The sequence below is a fragment of the Python bivittatus genome, unplaced genomic scaffold (assembly GCF_059951505.1).
Source record: "Python bivittatus isolate LINGU-HERP-01145 unplaced genomic scaffold, Pbiv_v1 ctg000580_np1212, whole genome shotgun sequence".
Lineage (NCBI taxonomy): Eukaryota > Metazoa > Chordata > Lepidosauria > Squamata > Pythonidae > Python > Python bivittatus.
Window position 1 is genome coordinate 21,183,649 of NW_028277087.1, and position 25,031 is coordinate 21,208,679.

Genomic DNA, 25,031 nt, shown 5'->3' on the forward strand with positions numbered 1-25,031 from the left:
ACAGCATAGCCTGTAGCTTGATAGTGGGTGAGACAAGAGGCTCAGAACAGACCCTCCCTAGTTTCTCGGGTTGTAAAGGAGATGGGGGGAGAACTGTACTTTAAGACTTGCAAGATTGATTTCAGCCTTACTAGTAGACCAGACAGGAAACATGACTAGATGAGCTAATTCTACTTTATTGTAAAGCTACATTGACAGAATCTCAATGTAGTATAATTCTCCTCGTCTAGTTTACAGTCCTAGAAACTAGGGAGGGTCTCTTCTGAGCCTCTCGCCCCACCCACTATCGAGCTGTGGGCTATGCTGTCTCTAATCTGGCTGTTCTAGGCCCAGTCTCCCAAGGTCTTTCCCACATTCCATTACAGAAAAGCAGCTAATGAACTCCTGGAGTGAGCCTACAACCTGAAATGGACAAGAGCCTCAGGATGCCATAATATAAAAAAGTACCTCAGAATTGAAGCAGAAAAAAGCACTCTAAGTGGGGCATTAATAGAAAACAAAGGCATCTATTTCTGACCCCTAGGGCCACTTTGCATCTTCATTTTATCCAATTTTTCCACACAAGTTTGCAACTTTCAGAAAGTAAAAATTCATATGTCTAGTCTAATTTTGCCTAATATACCTATGTTTTGCCTAATATACCTATTTTTGCAAATTCAGTTATTTAACATAAATCATTCTTCTACATTATTTTCATTTTTATGGCCCTTTCCCCTAACATTCACATACTGTGATTGGAGAACAGCAATACAAAATTAAGAAAAGTACAGATACCAAGGTTAATTGCGTTCTAGTGTCTGAATTGATTCAAGACATGATAATTAGCATGTAATGTTAGTCGTAAAGTACTGCCTTAACTATACATGAATTTTCAATAAACACAACTATTTCAACTATCTGGATTAGCCTTCCCAGACTTGGCACCCTCAGATGTGTGGGCATTCAATCCAGAATTTTCAAAAAGTGTAATTCCCAAATTCCCAAAGTCTACATATTTGGGAAGCATTTAAGCCCAGGGAAGACTGATCTGGATCCAATCTCTTACAATGGTAGCAAGGGTTCGGAGACTTTAATCCCTGCTACTACCACTTACTACTTATGCAGTTTGGTTTGTGCGTCTGCAGTTTGAATTACTCCCTGAAAAAAGTTCTTATTAAAAGAATTTTGTTTTCCTCCAATATAAATGCACGTGTGGTTTTTCTGATCTGGCTCAAGCCCACAGTGGGTGTGAAAGGCTCTTTAGTCCTGATTCTAGGGCAGTGTTTCTCAACCTTAGCAATTTTAAGACGTTGGACTTCAGCTCTGGCTGGGGAATTCTGGGAGCTGAAGTCCACACATCTTTAGAGTTGTTAAGGTTGAGCAACACTGCTCTGGGGCCTTGATCCACATCAGGGTAGGGCAGCTACGTATTATCAAAAAATAAGACAGATCACTTACTTAAGAGCAGAACTACTGAACAAGTTTATCTCTTACTCTCCTTTTTCAAAGGTTTGTTTTTAGAATATGTACAGGAAACCTTCAGTGTCCTTAAGTGCATCTTGATCCCTAGAGGGCCCTTCAGCAATTGCTGATTATGGGTTGATATCTAAAAGAGAAAACTAAGAAGAGATGTTTGTGGTTCTGAGCAGATTCCCCTGAATAACCTGCCACCTCTGATTCAGGCTGCACCCCAACAGCCTCTTAACTTAGCTTATGGCTCATTTTCCAAACTCAGCTCATTTCCAGTAATGGAAAAAGGTGGGGAGAGCAGAAACCAATGGACTATGGAGAGATAAATCAGAGGGAGGCAGCTTCCCTCATCAGCAGTTACCTTTTAATCGGACACCTGGAATACTCAACTAAATAGAAAAGTGAGGAAGAAATAAATGATACCTTAGATGGAATGCATTGTTCCATACATGAAAATGGATTGACCATAACTACATTAAACAAATCTAGTTGCCTCTAACACGTTTTGTCTATAGATAGTCATCTACAAATATGGATACCCACAGAGAAGTTCCAACAATTCTACTCTCCAGTGTGATACTACCTTTTGGTGAGTGAATTGAGTACATTAACTTGCCTCCCAGCTGCAAAAGTGGGCATAGCTACAATTCTGGAAAGAAAGTTGGGAGAACCCTGAGTGCTGCCACTCAAAGAAACTTGTAACTTCAGCCAGCAGACTCTTTGTATCAGCCATTGTTTTAGAAAAGGTTAGTATGCGAAGTGTTGGGCACCTTCAAGCAATTTTGTCCAGCTGGATGCACTCCCTAGTGATGTCTGTTCTGGAGAAGCTAGGGCTAGTCCTGCCTAGTGGAATGGGGATGAGAGGGTAATAATTGTACTTACTTACTAAATGGCTGATCAGCAAAAATTCCAGAACCCTGTCATCATTCTTGTAAGACAAAAGGAAGAATGCCAAGATGAGATCAAATGTACAGGAATATGAAGCAGTATTAATTCTGTTGGGAAAATTTTAATTGGTTTTCAGGACCTCTATCCATAAGGCTAGAGCAAATCACACAATTAATATGCAAGTATGAATTAATGACAAAGATGTTCTGAAACCATCTCAGTTAATTATTCAGCAGGAAGATAGAAAAGAACAATTTTGACCTTTCCTTCACAGTTAACGTATGTATATTCTCGGAAGGTTTAAGCCTCATGATAATTCCTTCCTCATGTAAATATTATTGCTATTACATATATAAATGAATATTGCTGACTTGAGCCAATCTCTGAGACGAAATGGAATTTGTGTTATTGTTTCCACTTTCAAACATCTACTACCAGCAACTTTACAAAGACAGCAGCTGGTCCATCAGGAAATCTGTTATCCATTCCAGACAACTCAGGTAAAGAGCTTGCAACACAATGCTGACTTCATAATTTGCCTCTCTTTGATACCCTCACTAACCCAAAGACACCACTGCATGTTGGGAATGTTGCAGAATAAACATGCTGGGATATTCTTGCCGGAAATTTCATCTTCTCTCCATCTCAGATACTGTACTACTTTATGGTTCTACAAACACACACACACACACACACACACACACACAGAGTCACAAGCTAAGAGTCGTTTGACAGTTCCCTTATCATACCCTCATCTGTTATCTATATGATTTTAAACACAGCTTTAACAGCAGGGGTGAGGAGGAAGCTCAGGATAATGTCTCTCCACAAACTTTGGTCATCTGGACCCTGCAACAGCCACTTTTTTCATGTTCTGCCATCTCCTATATTGTATATAATAACCCATCTTCCAAATTTACTCCCATAACAGCAACCTCATGGAATAGATTGGGCTGAGCAAACTGAAAAAACCTCCTTCTCCTCTGTTTTACAGGATCAGGCTACTACCTCCATTTTATAGGCTACATCATGTGATGCAGAAACCTTCACTCCTACCGTATCACTTCACCAAATCTTTTTAATTGTGGAAACACCTCAGTGATCCGTGAACCAGGAAGGTTTCAGTTGCCAGGCCCTGAAACAATCTAATTAGAAGGAGCCCAAGGTAGGAAGTTAATCAGAGATGCAAATTTCAAAATGCTGCCATATTGGGAAATCTTTAGAACATAATTTTCCACTACAAAGGCAGGTTGAATTATCTTTCCTAGAGATAATTCCTCCCATTGTTATGTTGCTGGCTTTCTTGTTATTTCCCTATTCCCACTGTAAATAATGAACTTTGATTGATTATGCTTCATAGTCTCCATTTCTAAAAGGTAATCTTGCTGGAGAATGTTGTTTAATCAGTTTAATAGAATTTCCGTTTTTTATTGTTATACTGTGCCTAAGTTGCAGCGTAACAAAGCTTAGAAAGGAAGTTTCCTGACTCATTTCCACTTTAGATATTAGCACTTAGTAAGCTTTCTCCCAGGACAATTCTAGTCTGGTTCTCCTTCCCCCCGCCCCGGCTTTTCAAGCCTGTCGAAGTACATTAAGGCCACATACCTGAGTGAAAGCTGTCATGTCTTTCATAAATTCCTGTTCACTCATGTTCTTCCTAGACCTAAATGGCTGTTAAACTTAAATATTCACATAACGTTTGTATATTTAATATTTTAATAGCTCTAAGAAGTTCCTGGCTTCACACAAATGCTTTATGCTTCATCAGTTGCAAGATATAGAAGGCTGAGAATAGAAAATTTTGAATTTTCCACAATACGCACCCAATTATACTGTATTAACCATTGCAAGGGTAATTTAATTGGCTTCTTGGCTGCCAACCCTTAATGTAGAAAGGCATTCCTTACTAAGGACCCCCTTAATTTAGATTCAACTCTGCCACATGCCCTATATTTTACGAACTTCCCTTTTTACCTGTCAAATTGTAATTTGAGCAGGATACTCCATATCTGTATCCTGGAATCCACATCTCAGAATCTTATGATTCGCTATTGGAGAAACTCCAGCCCTGCCTTTGGCCTACTTCCCATCACCACTCATCACCATATCCTAACCCACATCAGAACAAGACTCTATCAGTCTGAATTGCTAGTTTATGTATAGGTCTAAGATGTATGTAACTTTGTTTGGTTTTAGCTTAGCATTTTATACGAATACACTCATTATGTTCTATGGCTAAGTACAAACCCAGTCAGTTATGGCTTTTTCATTAAACCATCATTAAGCCATAGATTAGCCACATGTGAATCCAACTCCAAAGACATCACTCCTTCTTCATGCAAACAGTTATAACTGAGCTGGGTTAGGATATATTAAACAGCTGCCTTTCCTCTGGGTTCAACCTATACATTCAAGGGGAGGATTCAGTGGCTAAGAAGACCCGAAGCTTAATGTTACTGCCTAGACTTTTGCAGCAAGTCCCAAAGAGGATAATTTTTCCAGGCATTTGGATATAATGCAGCAAATCCATTATCTTTTGCAGCCATTCTCTCAGAAAATATAAAGGCTTAAGAGGGAAAATGCACATGCTGGCAATGCCTTCTTCACTGCAGGAGGAATTAAACAGTTCAGTTGGACATCTGCTTGAATATGAATAGCAAATTTGCTTAAATGCTTGTTGTACAATCCAGGTCTAGAGTCTGTGATTAAGCAAGAGTAACACTTGTTGCACAAATAAACATTTGAATTTTCATTCAGACTTCCATGCTCGACATGGAAAGAGGACTGATGGACCTCAGCAGGTATGCATAGGGAAATATAGGCCAGAACTAGCATATTCTGCTTCATTCCTTTACTTATTCTGAACTATCAAGCATTACTACAGCAGAGAATGTATGTTCTTCCCTGAAGACTTACAGATGGTCCTGGGACTTTCTAAAAGTTGTTGCAAGTTGCAATTTTTAACATGCCAGAAAAATATGGAGAGTAATCATATTAGCTGTATTAATTTAATAGAATTTAATTTAATGGAAATCATTTAAAATTAAAATCAAATGTAGTTTTTCTGGGCCTTGATCAATTATCTGTCATGGCTCTGCCTACAATTCAGTGTGACCTTTGAAATACCATTCAAAATCCAATGTAGTCACAGATCCTTATGTTAGAGAATCACCAACATTGCATGTAAGTCTAAACTATTTTTCCGGTGTCCATTTAATAGAATCTATATACACTGGTAAACTTCTTCTCAATATATCCATACCTCTGATAAATGTAGAGGTACCATGAAATAGGTCCATGTTTGGCTATAACTGAAGAACACTCAGCTTTTGTGCTCTTTCCTTTACCATGTAAGTGTAAGGCTGAAGCAACTTTTAAACAAAGGAAGCTCTCTTAAATTCAGTGAATCTATCTGCAAAGTATAATTATGATTTTTTTCAAATGTACATATAACATTGTACATTTTATATATTTTCTATATAATATATACATCTATACATTTATACAGATAATATATCAAAACCATAGTTTATAATTATGTGTAACACAGGTAGGACTCAGTGGTACCCAGGCTAAAGCTTATCATAAATGATAAACATAGCAACAATTTGGCTACAAATGTCATTCTTGGAAAGGGTAGTCTTTTCCTTTCAATCTCCTTTGACAGAAGGAGATTAATGAGACTTAAGACACAAAAGGTTGAGAACCACTCCTCTATATAATAGTGCTTTGGTCAACCGCAGTGATATTGCACCTATTCTCAGTCATCTGTGCATGCACACAAACACACTGATTCAACACAAACATAAATACTCATAATTTAATCCAATGAAGAACACTTAGACGTAGAAGTAGCATAGATTGCTTGTTAAATCAGGTTCTACCTAAATCTGTGCATCATGGTTCTTATGTGGATCCCACTAAACTTCATGGATGCATCCCCTAATTTATCTTCATTTGTTATTACTAGTTATGCATCACTACTTCATATGCATTTAAACTAAATCTTAATCAGAGGTATAATATTCACCAAAAAAGGAGATGTATTAAACTTCTTCCTTCTGCCAGCAAATGAATAGTTAGAAAACCAATGTATTATTCTATTAATTATATCTTATACACTTTTCCACTTAATTAAACAATGGGAGCTATAACTAAAGACCACTTTGGGAATCAATATATATATTAAGAAAGTATGAGTCATTTGTTCCATGTTCACATATATTACTTATAATTTCAGAATGCTCTTGCTGATCTCCAGAAGTTGGTACAATGCCCAAATCTTCCAGAAGACAAATGTCCCACTTTTTATTATCAAGCTGGATAGGTTTCCTGTACTTCTTTAAGGTGGGTAACATCCAAAGCTCACTTGAAATCTCATTTCATTAATGGAAAATGCTTCCTATATGTGGTTTGATCTCAGATTATAAATAAATAATAAATAAATAAATAAATAAATAAATAAATAAATGATGCTTCCTATATAAAAATATTGTAGGACAGTTTTTTCACAAGTCCCAATAATGAATAACAATGTTGTAAATTGTTTTGCTTGTTCTAAGGTTAGATTTAAGATGCACACATATTATTAACTTCTAGATTATCTTTAATATATGGATTGCTCATAGCAACTTGGGAATCTTCCTACATAATAAACAAAAGCAAGCAAAGGAAAACAAGGAAGAAAAAGGTAAGGAAAACTAGTGCTCATATAACATGAATAAACATGAATTCCATTGCTTTTTTAAAAAAATACAGCTAATTTACATTCAAAAGTTAATGACACTATGCCATTTTAATACCTTTTAATAGTAGAAGGTCTAGAGATGTATACCGTCACTATATCCCACCTGAATTAATTAAAAGGATGCCTGCTAATGCTTGAAATGAATACTTTAAAAATGGTTTGTTGCTCAATTAACAAAACTTTACAAGAGGAAAAATATGGACATTCAGTTTATGTTATTATGAAAAAGCAAACAAAAACCCATCCACATCCATAATGGAAAAGTGCTCAAATTCATCCATGCTGATATGATGCTTCCACATTTTTTTTTTTAACTATCATTCCAATCATTCCTCAAAGCCTTTAATCTGTTTTATTCAGCCCATTTCGACTGTCAGCTTCTGTACATAAGTAGAGGAGGGAGCACTTTCATGGCCTGGAGAGCAAAATGGTTTGAATCATCCCTGGCAAGTTGATGTGTTAGGTCATGGATTTTTTTTTTTCCTCACACTCATGGGCAAGCAAGAATGGGACACCGATCCAACAGATACTGCACCAAGAATATTGATTTAGTAAAAAGGTGTCAGTTCAAAACCAGCTCTGGATTTATTTAATTATGAAGACGTTGACTGTTTCTGAGAGTTAAGTTTGCTTTTTCCCTGGCTCTATGTTGTATATTTGAAATTAGAACAACTCTGGTCCTTTAGTTTGCAACACTGGAGCTTGGGGGTGGTTTATTTTCCCACTGAGAAAAAATAAATATAGTCCTGCTGGATCAGCCCAAGATACATCTTAGTAGTCCAGGAGTTGGTTTCTCACAGCAGATCAACCAGATGTCTTTCTCTGGGTTCTGGGCTCCAAACTCCTGGCCTCAAGCAAGCGGTTCTGTTTCAAGGCAACTGCAAAACACCTCTCCCTACCCAAATGAAGCAATTATCCCTTCTTGCTTCTTAAGGTGCTGGCACCTTGAGAAGGTAGGCCAGTTCATCTGGGACAAAGAGGAAAAATATGTAGAAAGGAGACCCAAAATCCCCGTGCTGAAAGGCTTTGTCCTTGCAAAGAAGGGGGCACTGAATTGTGGAATCTCATCCTGCTGTAGTGCAATTTTTACTGAGACACCAAGAATGAGTTACTAACACCTCTTCTCAGCCCATTTCCAGGTCAGATTTGTCTTTTGACAGATAAAGTTCTCATGATAACTCTTGCTGTTGCAAAGTTTATATTGGTAGCCTGTAGAATTCATGTGCCGTTGACAGCACAGTAGGTCATGCAAAACTGCAGGCCTTTTCATTATGCATGCTATAGGGTAATTTGTACTATGTATTGTATTTCCTTCCTTCCTTCCTTCCTTCCTTCCTTCCTTCCTTCCTTCCTTCCTTCCTTCCTTCCTTCCTTCCTTCCTTCCTTCCTTCCTTCCTTCCTTCCTTCAAGATTGATGTCAGGTTTAGCCCAAAGAACTCCAAGAGACAATGCAAATTCAGTTCTGCTATGTTTATTAGCTACAACCTCTAGACAGAATCTCCCCAGACTCCCCTAGCTCCCAAGCCAGCCAGCCACAACACCGTGAATTCCTTAGGGAGGTGCCAGCCTCATCCTCTTGAATTCCCACGCTTGTGCGGAGAACTAAGAACACGCTTATCTCCCTGAGCCTGGCCTTCATAAGTCCATTCCATCACAAGAACGTTATTCAGAGGCATATATGTTGGGGTTCTAACTAACATGGAATTCACATCTGTAACTCCTCTAGCATGTCATGTCAGTGGGAATATTTGCACAAAATTCACAGAATCAAAAGGTTGGAAGGGTCATGTAGGGCCATCCCATCCAATCTTCTATTCAGTGCAAATTAAAGCATTCCAAACAGATGGCTGCCTAGTCTCTCCTTCAATTTATCCAGTAAATCAGGCCTCCACCTCTCTGGGTAATTGGTTCCATTTCCAAACTGCTCTTAGTGTTAGAAAGCTAGAATAGGAATCCTGGATTACTAAACTGTAATGTATATGAGCAACTTGCTGGTACACTAGACTGTTCATTACATACCAAAAGCTTCTAGAACTAGTTCTCTCATATATTTTCCCTGCCAAAGGCTCACAGTATTCTTAACATCATAAAGGAGAACTATGCTGCTTTCATGTCTTTTTCTGTTGCAGCAGCAGCCTGCTGTGTTGACTGGATAATCTGAGGTCTGTAAGTCGAGTGCAACAGTGCAAAGCTGAGGTACAGTGGACAGAAAGAGTCCTTTGAACAGCACTTTTTACATTCGCAAACCAAGGCAAATACAGGCAGTCCCATGATTGTGTAAGCCCCGATTTATATAATTCTACCATTATGCGTAATTCGACATGTGCAAAAATTGGCTAATGTAAGAGTTGCAAAAATGGAATATTTGCATAATGCTGGAACTGTTTGTAACTTCAGGATAGTGATTGCAAATGAAGGGGTTGAGTGGTCTGACCCTTGCAACAAAATAAAAGCAGTTCTTTAACCCACATTTTTCTGTACTGAAGCAACAGCCAGTGATGCAGAATAGGGAAAGTGAGGCAAGTAACTTCAAAATCATGAGTGAAAAGCCAGGGGTTGCAGAAGCAGATCCACAAGAAACACAGTAAAACATTCATTTGAATTCATGCTTCTCCGAACCACTGACAACCCTCTGCAATGACAAATTGGGGTAAGTGATACTTGTAATTATCTTTTAACATTTGTAACAAGGCCCCAAATTCCCACATATACACATCCCACATATACACATCTAGTCCACATATTCTTGAAATTCACAAAGAGCAAGCAAATAACTTCAGTGTAGCTACCCCCTCTGGGGACCAAAAGGCATTGGAGCCAGGAGAATATATCAGTTTGAAAAAACCTCCCAATTTAGACATAACTATCCAGATCCTGAGCAGCTCTGGGGAATCCATTAGGAATATATTTGGAAATTCATTCGAGTGATGTTCTCAGATGTCCTGCCTGCCTGGTTTCTGAAGACGACTGAAGATCAACTGAAGAAGGGAAGAGAAAAAAAAACTAGCGAGTCCTGGCAGGAACACCCAGAAACAGAACCAGCAAGCCCCAACTCTGCCCTCCTAGCATCTCTGACAGATGTCAAGAAGAAAGGAGGCTTGTGCCATAAGTAAAATTGTTGCTCTGAGGTCCATGCTGATGTTGGCTTTCTGGGGCAGCAGAACTATCCTGGCAGCCCTTAAAAACAAATTGCTCCATTTGGATATAAGGCAAAGCTATCACTTCATTGTGTGTTTATCTGACTACAAGAAAGAAAGAGCAATGGGATATATGCATCAGCACACTGCACATTCACACTGTGATTGATTAAACCAGGATTCCTGGTTTGGCATGATGTGCCAGTGGTTTGGCACGATGCTTCCATTTACAGAGCAGAAGCATTCTCAGATCACACAATAAGTGAGAGCAGATATGACAGCTTGGAAAAAAAAGACATAGCTAGTAGCATCTTTCATTTCCATTTTAATGAAGGAATAGTCCTCTGTTTCAGTTTCTGAATTCCAAATGTAGTGGACACAAAAACAGTGAATGTGTCACTTTTTTCTCTTTGGACATACTTTTTTCCCCCCAGAAACATTAGCAAACTAAGTGCAAAGCGGGAGGAAAAAGAGAAACACTTTTAAAGCTAGTATAGCCAATAAAAATGTTTCTGCAAGTGTTCATGCCACTGTATGAAATAATTTACTCTCAATGACATCCATATTAGGAAGAATGTACTTTATTATTGGACCCAGCATGTACCCATCAGTGGATCAAGACATATATCTAATTCTTGCTCAGGGCCACCCTGAAATGATTGTGTACTACCCAAGAGCATTCCCATACTTGTCGCATATTTCATATATTTTAATGGCACATCCACCGGGAGCCTTGTACTCATTTGTGATTACATGATCCAATTGTTTCAGTCCTGTATTATTTCAGATTGAAAGTGAAGGCTGCAGCTGGGCTTACTCTTGGGAGAAAATCAACACCTCCCCAGCATGTAGGAATCATCTTTTTCCTGCTATGCTACATTTTTTATGTGCGGGGAAAGAATATGGAGAAACAATGTCAGGTTTTGCTGATTTTCACTATGGCATTAATGAATTGCAAACCATCTGAAGACCACGAAAAAGTGAGTAGTCTATAAATAACTGGATAGATAGGAGAGAGAGGGAGGGAGGGAGGGAGGGAGAGAACATTCACTCATGGTATAGTCCTCAGACAGTTTTACCATGTGAAACCATCTGCTCTTGGTTTACACTAGATCTGAGACCATGGATATTCTCAAGAGGGATAAGGGGCAAGTCACATTTTTTTACCTACTATTTCCATTTATATTGCCATCTGCTCACCATGGAACTCAGGGCATCTTATAAATCCCTCCCCCAAAAAACATTAAAATATATTGTGCCAAAGATAATTCATGCATCAAGCAATTACAACGGATCACATAATCTCCTGACTCAGTCAAGATAGTGCACAAATTATTTGTAATTACATGCAATGACATGTTAATGTATATAACATCATCATGGTTTTATCTGACACCTACGTCTTGGAATGCTGGTATAAATATTGTCTAAGAAATAACTTATACTGATCAGTAATAAGTAGCCTTCCTAAATCTAAGACAGTGTGAACAACCCACACCTTGTGGGGATTCATGTAGCTACAGGATTGCAAAAACTGCTTTTGAAGAGTAGCATGTAAAGGCTTTAAATGAATAAATATAGCTAAGTACATCTTCAGCCTTCAGAACCTCCAGAAACACTGAAATTTGGAAGCAAACTTTTCATGGCAGGAAAATCCAAGAGTGGTATGTAAGCTGCTAGATACAAAACTAAAAGGACGTGCAACACCCCCTTGAAAATTCCAGCCTGGGGAGTTTACCTTACACTATCGTGATGTCACTTTTTTGTATCTCCAGAAAAGTACAGACTCCCCCCTACCAAAAAGTGGGATTGGTGAGTCCCATATATAGGTGGGACCAAGTTGCTTTGGAAGGGGTAGAATTTGGAAGACTCCTTTTTTTTTTTTTTTAACCAAAGTTTCCAAGTATATTATAGGGTTTATACTACTGATCCTATCTCAAATGACAGGAAACTAAACCACCCCATTTTGGCAGTTGAGGGCACAGGGAGTTTCTGGGGGTGCAAAAATCATTTTAGGAATTGCACCTGATCCTGAAGCTTCAGATTGCCCACCTCCTAGCAAATAGCAGAGCTTGAGATTAAAATTTCCTTGAATTTCCAAATGCAAGTGAGATAATCTCAAGATCTGATGTTTCTCCATATAGAAAACATCTTGGTGTAACAGCTTTTGAATTGCTTCTGATTTGTAAGGACAGGAAATGGAATATGAATGAATGCATTGATTGAATAAACCAGCCTTGTACACCATATTTTCCTCCCCGGCACCCCCAGTATTTATCATGTGAAGAAACTATCTTACTCAGCTTAGCAGTAAAAGCTAGACCTGAAGTTTTGCCCGCATTGTAGAGGCATGCAAACAGAAAGAACAGGATAGGAGGCTCCAGTCTTCCCACAACCTGCAGTGAGAAGAAGGAATAACCTTGAGGAACAGGACGAAGAGCCACAAAAAAGACAACAGTCAGATAAAAAAAATCTGAGTCCAGGGCAGAAATGCAATTGGAGAAAGCGTTTCAGACAGGACCCTCCCTAGTTCTCACAAAGATAAAAGGAGGAAGGGGAGAAACGTATTCAGACTTGGAAGATTATGTTACTGTAACCTTATAATAAAATTAGTATTCATCTGCTTGATTTTGGTTTCCCAAGGTCTGGTCTACCTTGAAGGGCTGACACAGCCTTCTTTAAAAGCAAAAAGAGTTGGGTAAAAAAGTGAAGAAGAGGTGTCTGCCCCCACAGTTCCTGGTACTCTGGCAATCAATTCAGTCTATGGGAAATGCAGTTTCCTGTATTTCTCAATGACTGGCGGGGTGAGCTGGCTGACTCCCAGCTTTAAAATCTTTTGGAGATGTAAATCAAAAACCGTCCATAATGCTGCTTTCAGCATTGTCAGATAATGGAACATGAAATCAGACTATAGTTCCTCGGTATAATCCATTATCTTCCACAACCACCAAGGAAGAAATTAAAGCAACGGCAAGAGCTATAAATAGGAGCACAGTAATTTTAGATTACTTATTCTGTGCTTGTGTGTGTCAACAGCAGGGTGACTTGTGACACAACAGCTTAGAATTAACAAATGTGTATTGCTTGGGTCAGTGTTGTCCAAACTTGGCCACTTTAAGATGAGTGGACTTCAACTCCCAGAATTCCCATGCTGGCTGGGGAATTCTGGGAGTTGAAGTCCACTCATCTTAAAGTGGCCAAGTTTGGACAACACTGGCTTAGGTTCAGAATCCACTGGGCTTTTTATGTGTGTGTTTTAATAAGCCTTCACTTTATGTTAAGTTCTTAATTTTTTATCACCCTTTTTCTCCAACGACTTTTAAAATGCATTACACTATTGCCCCTCCTTCAGTTTCTTTCCTTGTAACAATCTTGTGAGACGGATTAAATGTAAAGGCTCTCTCCAGGTGAGCTTGACTCCTATTAAAATACACGGATGCATCCATACATTTCTTAGCAAATTTGCACAAGTAGTTTATTATTGCTTTATGTATATGTGTAGGTTGTTTTGTTTTTTTTTACTTCTCAGTCCAGTCTGAAATCAATCCTGGTGGTCTCCCTTCCAAATACTAACCAATTGTACTGCTCAGCTTTTTTTTTGTAACCTGGCACTCTAAACACAAGCCTCCCTTTATATTCATGGCTTTTCATCCATGTTCCATATGTAAACTGTATGCTTGGCCCTGACCCAGATGATCAAATACCTCTCTTATGTAATCACAATGATGGATAAGAAAAATATAAAATTAAATTATTCTGCCTATTAGAAGCCATCCAAAACAAATAGTTTGGCACTATTCAGCATGAAAAATGAATAGAATAAAGGACAGCTCAAGAAACTAAGTTCAGCCACTGGTCAATGCAGGACCGCTTCCCACCCATCCACCCACCCCCCGCCCCTGGCCAAGATCTTTTAGAAGGATTTATAAAATAGAATAAATTCCTTTGGGTAGGGATGTGCAAAATGGAATGGGTCCATTTTATTTTTAAGTTTCTGTGGCCATCCAAATATAAGTGAACTACATCTCTACTTCTAGCCATTCTAACTAGATGATATTGGAGTCCAAAATATGTTCTTATTTCCACATAAGATATATCATAGGGAGAGAACTGAGATTCAGGGCTACAGCACTCAAAAATGGAGGAGGTGGAGGACAGATGATGGAAGTCCCAGCAGGATGGAGACTCTCATGAAATATTACACCTTCTGGTGTAACCAGATTGGGGAGGAGGCCTGCACCAAAACAGTTACGGAAGACCAGCACAGCAACCAGCCTGACTTCAGATGAAGATCTTCACTGAGAGGACCAGGAAGAGAGTGTCACAAGCGGACAGAATAAAGAAGGTGATATAGTGGGAAAGGAGGACATAGAAAAAGCAACAGGGCACCAAAGATTAGACAATGGCTTCATTTTTCTTTTAGTCAGGCCAAATCAGAGGAAAGCATAGGACTGCAGAAGGAATGTTTGCTTTGATTGATTATGTGTCATCAAGTCATTGTTGATTCTTAGCAACCACATAAATAGATTTATCCATGACAATCTATCCTTAACCTGGTCTTTCAGGTCCTTTGCATTTTTGGCTATCAGGGTAGTGCCATCAGCATAGCGCAGGTTCTTGATGCTTCTTCCTCCAATTTTAAAACCACACTCATCTTCTTCCAGTCCAGCATCCCTTAATATATATTCAGCATAAAGGTTGAATAAATAAGGGGAAAGTATACATCCTTGTCCCACTCCTTTGCCAACCTGGAGCCAGTCTGTTTCACCATGTTCTGTCTGGACTGTGGCTTCCTGACTTGTATCTAAGTTTCTCATGAGGGCAGTGAGATGTTCTGGGATTCTCATTTTTCTGAGCACATTCCACAGCTTGACGTGATTGACAGAATCAAAAGCCATTCTATAAACAATGAAAAAGTGCTGTCCCTTTTCACTCTGGAGCTGAAACTGGCTTGGTGCAAGGGCACTGATGTATAGATTGGGAAGCTTTTAGCACAGGTTCTAGCCAATTCTGATGCCACCCAACGCCCATATGTAAAGCTCCTGGTTTGTGTCTCAGCATAAATCTTCTGCCAAGTGGCTGAAATTCAAGGTTACCTAGATCACCAAAGTGGCACTGCTAAAAGGCATCCACTGAGCCCAACATTTGAAATATATTAAATTTTTTTAAAATGCCCCAAATAAGCTTACCCAGTCTCCTGAGATTTTAGTGTACTCACATGAGCTGTCACAAGAACTTTGGTGAGATTACCAATATCTTGCAAGATTTGTGATCTTATGAGATTTCTACTTCTTAAAATTGCTAGAGACCATCATCCCACAGTGACACCTACTGCCTGTAAATAGCATGAAGACCCTAACAAGGCCACCACCATCGGAACTGGCTGAGGCAATCTTCCCAGGAGAAGCTGATCAAGTATGTGAGTTGAAAAGGGGCTGAGAACAGAAAGTGCAGGCACTGGATTAGCCCTCTCAGTGAAGGCCTTTGGGAAGCTGGTGAAAACCAAACACTTTTGGAAGACTTTCAAGGACTGACTACTTCAACATTGGTCATTCTTGTGCAATTTTTATTTATATGTTTCCTGTTTTTGTTTATCTCTTCTATCTTACCGTGCTTTTATTAATTGTGAGGCTGTTGTTGTAAGGTGCCAGGAGTCTGGAAGTATTTGGCAATATACTAATAAATAAACTAGACCAAGGTCGATTTCAGCCCCATTTGCTCCCAGCCCATTGCAAAAGTGCTCTTGCCATAGGAAAATGACCCATTTCTGACACCACAACTTCACAGCAAGAATCTTGCTCGTTGGTTATACTAATAGCAGGTCAAGAAAGACCCTCCCTCAGAAGATGTTGCAGTCCCTGAATGCCCTGCTAATTGCTTGTGCTGTTTCTTCTCCCCAGCTAATCAAGCTTCTCAGACCACAAGCCTATAATGGCTTTGCCATCCCTTGTATCACAGAAGGCACTCAGCCACCTGCATAATAATGTGGGATTTAAAAAAAAAATGAGTCGTAGAAATTACTAGACTGGCAATTAAATATGAAAAAGTGTGCGCATTCTTCCGTCTTTCAGGAGCAATATCTGTCATAATTGTCCCATTTGATGGACCAGTCCCAATTCCTAGTATTTACAAGTTCCATTTAGAAATGTTGTCAGTGGATATTCATGCCTTAGAAGTTTCCTTTGATCACTACTTGACCCCGTATCTTTACAAAAGGGAACATTTGGGGACAAGTCAGCTACCTGAAATTTTGAAAGGATAGTGTGAATGCCACCATAGGTATCTGCCACAAACCTAGATCATATCAAAATGATGACAGTCATACAGTGACATAATGATTCAAATCCCACATGTACATATTTGTATCCCAACCTTTTGTTTTTGTGTCATTATTCTCATTTTTTCCCCACTCCCCATAGACAAAGGCCTCCACAGAGATGGTTAATATTGTCAAAATGGTGGGTGCAACCAGGCAATCAGAGCTCCACCCTTTTTTAACAAGCCCTACATACACATAAAAAGGAGTAGTACTTCAATCATCCTGTCACACCCATCATTTGGACACTGTTGACTGCCCAGAGAGGCTGTCTTACCCAAGGTGTAAAAAGCAAGTGCATGATTTGTTAAGCCAAAGTCATATCCACAGGTATACTTACAGTGAGAAGATAGTGAACATAGTCAAACTCCAAATTTGATTTCAAAACATAGATGCAAAGAAACAGGCACAGTAGCTAATGCAAAACCAAACAAGATTTATGAATGAGGGAGGGAGGGAGAACCAAAGCCAGACACCCAAGGAAAGCAACAAGGAGCCATTATTCTCAATAGCTGTCTGCCTTTTGCTCAGGGTGTGTGTCTATATATATATAGATAGATACACACATACAGAATCAACAGAGCACTCCATGCAAGGTCAGCTAGAGCTAATTAGTTTCCATGCAGTATGGTCTACTCAGGAAAACTTTCTGTCTGCCAAGTAACCCTTAACTTCCAAGGATCCTGGCCTTGAATCCTAGTACTACTTAGCATTCTTTATGCTGTTCTATCATAGTGGCAGTGACACAAGATTTGCTGGCACAAGGGTCGAGAACAGACTTCAAGGTCAGGTGCCTGGATTTCAGGCTTGGAAGTAACAGAAGGCCGTGGTTCTGTCCCTGAATTTTGGCCAAGTCCAAGACATCAGGAAAACAGGTTTCCCATGGCATGCAGTCTCTCTTCTTCATCCTCTGGATTCATTCTTGGGGATTAAGACAGGTCTCTCAAAATTGGTTCCATTAGTTTAGCTAATCCTCAAATGTCTGCCATCATAGCCCTTCAGAATGCATGCTGTCATTTCAGCTTCTCTTTGTCTTTGTTTATGTGGACACACTTCCAAACACAACACTGGATTCCAGCCATACATCATCTCTATTTTCTAAGAATGCCAGTGTTCCCTCTTTCAGTCTCAGGGACATTCTTGTTATTGAAGATGATGCTAGAACTGGCATTGGCTTTGCAGCATGTCAGTTTCCTTTTTGTTGATTAAAAGATTCTGAAAATTGAAAGTCAGCTTAGTAGAATGCCTGGCAGGTGGCAAGTGAGATGTCCATGGATACACTGGCACCCAGAAACAATATATTGCCTATATTGCTTTAGAAACAATCACTTTGGTATAGACCAGTGTTTCTCAACCTCAGCAACTTTAAGATGTGTGGACTTCAACTCCCAGAATTCCCCAGCCAGCATGAATAGAATTCTACTATACTGATGTATATCAGTCCATAGATTGTATAGGTAAATAAGTAATTTGGAATCTATTGGTCCCAACTAGGGTCTTGATTTCTTGAAAGTGGAAGAATAATATTACCCCCTTTGTATGAAAGTATGATGGTTAAAGATGGGACAGTTAGAGAGGGGAAGTGAAGGGAAAATACAGCACAAAATCTTTCCTCATACCCACAATGGTTTAGTCATAGAATGCTATCTCCTGATTTAGCATAATGGATAATCAAAATACTGTGAGAATGCATAGATAGCCGTTTAACCTCACTCGCTGATGTTTGATAAGGCATTCTTTAAATATATTGAAGACTTGCCTAGAACACCTGTTGGTATAAGCAAATTACCTAAGTATGAGTTCAGTCACTCCCCTGTAATGACCCTGTCTGTCTTTCCTTGCTAAGCAGTAAGGAAAGTTTTACCTAATACGGGCAAAAAATTGTGAAAAAAATCTTCACATTGAAGTCATTGGAGATGGAGTGGCATATAAGCTGAAGTAACAAACAAATATCCCTAGCTTTACTTCAGATAACTGCATCTCCTAAGGTTGCTCTGAGATAAAAATGAGGAGTCTCACACACACTATCACAAACATCATAAAAAGAAAGGGGACTACAAAGTGTGCATACTTGAGAAAGGAGCCATATTTAATGCTTTATTCCCCCAACTTCAAAACCTCCCAGTGCTGGGGATGTAGAAGACGGAAAGGCCTCTAAATATTGTAAAATTTATTGTAAAATTTATTGTAAAATTTATTTATTTATTTATTTATTTATTTATTTATTTGGTGCCTTTGAGTCAGTGTTGACTCCTGGTGAGTGCCTGGACAAGTCCCTGCAGTTTTCTTGGCAAGATTTTCAGAAGTGGTTTGCCATTGCTTGCTTCCTAGGGCTAAAAGAGAGTGACTGGCCCAGGGTCACCCAGCTGGCTTTGTGCCTAAGGTGAGACTAGAACTCACAGCCTCCTGGTTTCTAGCCTGTTGCCTTCACCGCTACACCAAACTGGCTTTCTGCCTGTGTGAAAGGAAAATTTTAGTAGCCTTCTATATGTTTTAATGTTAGTTTTGATTGCATTTGATAAAGCCAGGTTAGCTTCTTGTGACCTGTAGGGCAATGACAGGAAAAGTCAAATGCAAGACTAAGCAACTTGTTGATGGGAATAGAACAGGAAGGTATGGTAAAATTAGCACCAAGGATGTTACGAATCAGCTGCTAAACCTAGGAGTCATGTCTGTGGTTTGTGGTTTTAAAGGATAAAAAGGATTGTATCTGAGGGGGTCGGTACCATTTTGGTCAAGCTGTTTACCTGACGGCTCGATTAAAATGGTCACGACATTGCAATGTGAATCTAAGTAGGTACCTTGTATGCTATTGGTTAAATTTTACTTGCTTGTTGAACTAATATTTAATAAAGCTTTTAGAACTTTGAAGTGACTTGTTTTATGGTGTGTCTGCCTCCCGTGTTTAACGTGCTTTTCCCCCTGTCACCTGTATAATAGTGGAAGCAAATTCAAATGTCCAGAAAGTCACCCAAACAGTAAAATCCTAAATGGATGTTTCTGTACTATATTCAAAAGGAAGCTATCCAAGGAAAAGATGCAAGAGAACAAACTCCAGGGCACTTTGAAGATCCTAGGAATGAACTGGGGAGAAAGACAGCTTTCTGGGGTTCATAGATCCAAATCTGGAGAGGGCTTGATTAAAAATGCAAGCTTATATCCTGAGGTGTCTTTAATAATCACGTTTGTTCCTGAATGTACTGAGGAATTGCTGCAATGCTGCAAACACTGTGAAAATACAAGAATGCTGGTAAAGGACTTGCTTGTAATAGGGAAGTTGAAAATACCCTTCAAAGCATATGCTGTCTTGCTTTATTTGGACAGCAAAACATGGCGTAGGGTAGGCTCCTGCAATCAGGTGCCCTCCAGGTTTGTTGGGACTGAAATTCCCAGAATTCCCAGCCATCAAGGATGCCAAGTTGGAGAAGGCTAGCTTAGGGCATGTACACGGATGCTACCAATTTAGTTTCAGTCAGCTCTTCCTTGGATGTTTTGAACAACAGCTTGACCTGCAGACATTAAGAAGAATGAATGCTTCTTCTCTGTTCTGTTTATTTTTAAACTTTGCACATTGCGTCTCCCAGTTAGCAGACACCCAGGGCACTGAACATAATATTAAAGCTCGCATTCATTTATTTTAACATGTGATGATTTTTAAAACAATAACACTTAAAAACACTGGCACATTTCTATTTGGAATATTTTAGAAACCATCGTGATTTTTGGCAATGGGTTTGGTTCAGCAGTCCTGTGAATACAAATCCACTCCTAAGATGCTTTTGGTGCAGGCTTTGAAGTGATTTTCTCTGGTTTCTTCCTGTCTCTGCAAGTTCCTTGGACACTGTTTGAAGGGAATGGGGAGTCTCTGGAATTATGTCAGAGGTAATGCAAGAGACTTTCCTCCCTTTCCTCCAACAGGAGCTTTGGCTAGAATTTGGTCCCTCCTGTAAATGAAAAAGCGCTTCTATTCATAGAAGGGACACACTGGATCCAAGACATCATTTCTACCTAAAAACATGGGATGGAATGTATCTATGAAGAGGAGGGTGATGTGGGGGATAGAAGCAGAGAGCAAGGCTCTCAGGAAGGAGGGGGCGTGTTCCAGGAAGGGAAAGGAGACAAAAGACAACACAGTCCATAGGGGGAGTGTGGGAAGCGTAAGAGGTTCAGGATAGCCACTCCCTAGAGTCTCCCAGGGTAGAGCCACATGCCGCAGTAGTATAGATTTAGTCCGGCAAGATTCTGTCTATAAGGTGCAAGCAAATAGTTGGCTGGACTGTTTCACGTTGTTCTTGGTCCGGGCCTGACAAAACACGAGGGATAAGTCTGGGGTGATTTTGTCTTATGAAATTGCATAGCATATTGTATACATTAATAAAATTATATAGATCGGTAATTATAACTAGAGTGGCATAAAGAAACAATCCTTATCTGCTACCTTCTTAGACTGCAGCTTCTATAATTCCTACCAAGTATGGCCAACCTAGAGAGAGCCCCCATACTGCTTCACATGCCCTTTCTTTCAGGTAGCTACATTCCCCATCACCAGAAAAAAAAAAACGGAAGGGGCTTCCTCCTTTCATCTGACCTAGCCAAACTTTCTTCCTTTAATTCCTCCCAAAGGCTAGGGAAGAAGAGAAGAGAGAAAGAGAACAGGGAGTTTTACCCCATTTTTCAAATGCTGCTTAATCATTTTATTGTGGGACCAGGTTTTTCTCAGTGCAATTTGTTTGCAAGCTTTGAGCATGGCATGTTTACATCAGCATTTGGCATCATTTATTATATTGCAACAGATGTCTTTAGCTGGGCTTATTCATCCCTGTGTTTTCAGAAGAGGTTCAGTGGTCCAGACACATGCACACTGTGTAGCATGGAATTAAATTCCCCATACTGCTCAGTTCTCCACAGAAAAAAGCAAAATAGAAGGGACGGGCTGCAAGCAGGACAATAATTCTATCCTTGAGTTTCAAGAATATTTGTATAACAACATCACCAGAAGGAAGGTAAGAGGAGAAAATAGAAGTCAAGGAGGTTTTCCAGCAGTGAATTTGCCAGTAAGTAGTGGACTTCAAAAGACCTGAGCCTAAATTGGCTGATATCAAAGGTTTTGTATGGGGGAAAAAGTCACAGCATTATGGTACTTGTACGCAGGGAGTATTTTTGTGGGTGGATCCTGTGCTCCCATACCTGCTGTTTAACATGTCCAGTGCAATTATCTCAACTCCTTCAGAGAGTAGGAAAGCTGAAACAGGATATACAGGCTGGCCGAAGGGACAAATTTTGCTTCCTGAGAAGCAGAAGAGATACTTCGGAACTCTAAACACTGCCAGAAAAGGAAGTCCATGGCCAGGGTTTTCCCAGTTGGACAGACTATAGATTGATTCCCATTGCTGCATTCTAACTGTGATGAGCCAGGAGTTAGAGATGCAGGGAACTGCAGAGCATCTCAAAGGGATCTGCAAATCCTATGTCCCTTCATTGCTTCAGTTCTTCCAGATCCTGTATCTCTAGATCTTGCTTCAGTGAGCCATCAGGGTTCCATACAGAGGTGGCTCTGCATGGGCTTCAATCCCTTCAGCTAGGCTAGATTGCTCTGGAATTTGACTTGATGGATCATAAGCTATCCCGGTCAGGTAAGCAACTGCTTCTCCCCCTCCAAGAAGTTAAAACCCAAATATTTCCCCTCTGAGTGCATAACTTACATCTTTATATAACCTCCCGATAGCATTTTCCAGATACACAAATTACCCTGGAGTCTGATGATTCTCAACTACTTGAAGGACAATTGCATATGAAGACAGAAATATAATTTACCTTAATTGTCCGTTTAAAGGGAGATTTAAAGTGCTGCAGATCAACAAGAAGACTGGGAGAACAACAGTAATAATTTGTGCAAAGTGTTGTATCAAAGAATCATCTTGATTGCCTCCAGCTCCCATAGTGACCAAGAACACCATTCTCAGGTGATAAAAATAGATGCTGTAGCTCAGCCCAAACTGCAGCCTTCACACTTTTTGAGAACAAACTGAAATACCTTCAACACCATGCAGTTATTTCAACGTTTTCTGATAAATTCAGTTTGACCTCCATGAGCCCAGCCTGAGTACAGTATTTTCAACCTCACTACAGCCCACTTTTTAAAAAGAAATAAATAAAAGCATAAATACACTAAAGGTTTGTATACACAGAATGTGCTTACACTGCATAAAACTTCAATGCCACACTATTTTTTAATATCCTTCTTTGTCTCTGAGGCATGTCACCAAACTTTTCCTTCCTCCAGATGTCACAAAGAAGGTTGCACAACACTTACTAAATCAGACCCAAGTCTTGCATCTCAGAATCAGTCCTCACATTACATGGCTACCATTTCAAACTGAGCACTATGAATGGACTTGAACTCGCCCAGGAGTCAATTCCAACTCATTGAGATAACCATGACATTTATCCTTCCAAATGTGTTTGTCCAAAAAACAAAACAAAAAAATCTAAATATACTCCTAGCAAATCTACTGTGTCCCCTGATCCTTGAAAATGAAGGCAAATGTTACATAGAAATGCTTTATTGTCACATCTATAACATAAGGTATAACGTACATGTACATACTTTCATGAAGAAATATAGCTGCCACTGATACTATACCAAGGAAATTGCAGAAGGTAGAAAAGGCACCTCAAGCTATCATAGCAGCTTTCCTATTCTCACTAAAACTGCCACATGATTAGGGTTACCAGACATCTGAACAGGCAAAGGAGGACACAGACAACTGGAAAGGAGGACAAATGGTGGGAAAGGAGGACACACTAACTGCTTAACTTTCTTGGCATCCGCAACAAAAATTACAGTGAAAAACTGCAAAATATGTGGATAGGCCTATACGTATATGATGTTGCTTTTTCCAGCATCATAAAGACTGGTTTTTCAATCACAATATATTTCCCAACAAATCTTTATTTTCAAGAACATATGCTAGTGATAACATAGAATTGACAACAAGCTTTTCACATTTCACTATAAAAATGCATCAGGAGTCACGTGATCTACAGACTACAGCAATCATAGATTTGAAGGAGCTAGACTGAAGGCAATTGCTAGGATCAGGAAATAAATTAAATAACATAAATGCAGGCTGTTGAGTCAGTCCAGACATGAGGGAAAGAAAAAAGCAGACAATTTACAAGGTCACATACAAAAAAGTTTGAATAGCTACTGTTGTGAAAACAGTTCCCCTCAAAAAACCAAGACACGGAAAAAGCTGGACAATATTTGATTTTAAAGTTATGCCTGCCACACAGTGGACATGAGGTTAAAAAGGAGGATATGTCCTCCTTTTGCCTGACATTTGGTAACCCTATGCACGATATACTTCCTTTGATTTTATGTAGGTACAATGATACATTCCTTTTTGTGACTGTTATGATAATATGGAAACACCAACACCCCTGTGCAAGCAGATCTAAATACAACGTGAAATAAATGCAAAAATCATTTACTTACATCCAACCATCATCATAGCCACAGAAAAAATCTTCTCTCCATCAGTGGTTGGAGCTATGTTTCCAAATCCTATTGTTGTAAGGCTTGTCATGGTGAAGTAGAGAGAAGTTATATAAAGTGAATCTTTACTGGGTCCTCCTTCCCACTGCCCTGATCCAGTAGTGTTGTACCGATACGGTGTTCCAATACTCTCTGCCAGTTGGCAGAGCCAGCTGTCCTTCTTGAGGGTATTGGTGATCTCGTCAATAACTTCATAGTCCCCAATGCTATACCAGATGCACGCAAGCCAGTGAGCCACTAATCCAAAGACACAAACCAGGAGCACCAACACTGCAGCGCCATATTCCAGATAATGGTCCAACTTCCTGGCCACACGACCCAATCTCAGGAGTCGCACCACTTTTAAGGAACTGAAGAGGCTGCTGATACCCTAGAAAGGAACACAGATCTTTACTTTCTGTACAATGATGAACACTGTGATTTGGAAATATATTATACACATATCTACATACGTACATATCCTTCATGCTTTTTCCTTTCAGGATAGGCAACATTGTCCAAAATCAGGAAAGGAGTATGAAATAGTAAACAAAGGAATTAAAGAAATACAAAAAGAGAGGGGAAATACAGCTCATTCTAATTTATAACTTCACCTTCACTCTAAGTTTCCAAAATATATTATTTTGCAAATAACCTACCATGTCCATTAACCACTTCTCATCTCTCTCATTTTGAAGCTATGTCAACTTTATCCAACTACTTTCTCAAATTTCCCCTTCTCAACTCATTCACTTTTGCTTTTTATATTTGTTCTGTGACTCAATCCTTGGTTACACAATTTTCCCAAAATCCATCCTTAGTTCTTCCTTTATCATCATTCCCTGGAGCATAACATGCCAAAATCAACAACGTATGAATTCTTTCTTTCATATGCACCCATAATAACCAAGGGTGCATCAACCAACAACCACATCAATTCATACATTCTAGCATTCA

General features: G+C 39.4%; 1 protein-coding gene across 1 annotated transcript in view; it reads right to left on the minus strand.

Moving 5' to 3' along the window:
• Positions 1-25,031, minus strand: part of KCNH5 (potassium voltage-gated channel subfamily H member 5) — a 177,285-nt gene that overhangs the window by 88,005 nt on the left and 64,249 nt on the right. Inside the window, exon 7 of the mRNA XM_088149739.1 lies at positions 24,036-24,465. Coding sequence (XP_088005865.1) covers positions 24,036-24,465 — 430 coding nt within the window. The remainder of the gene's footprint in view (positions 1-24,035; positions 24,466-25,031) is intronic.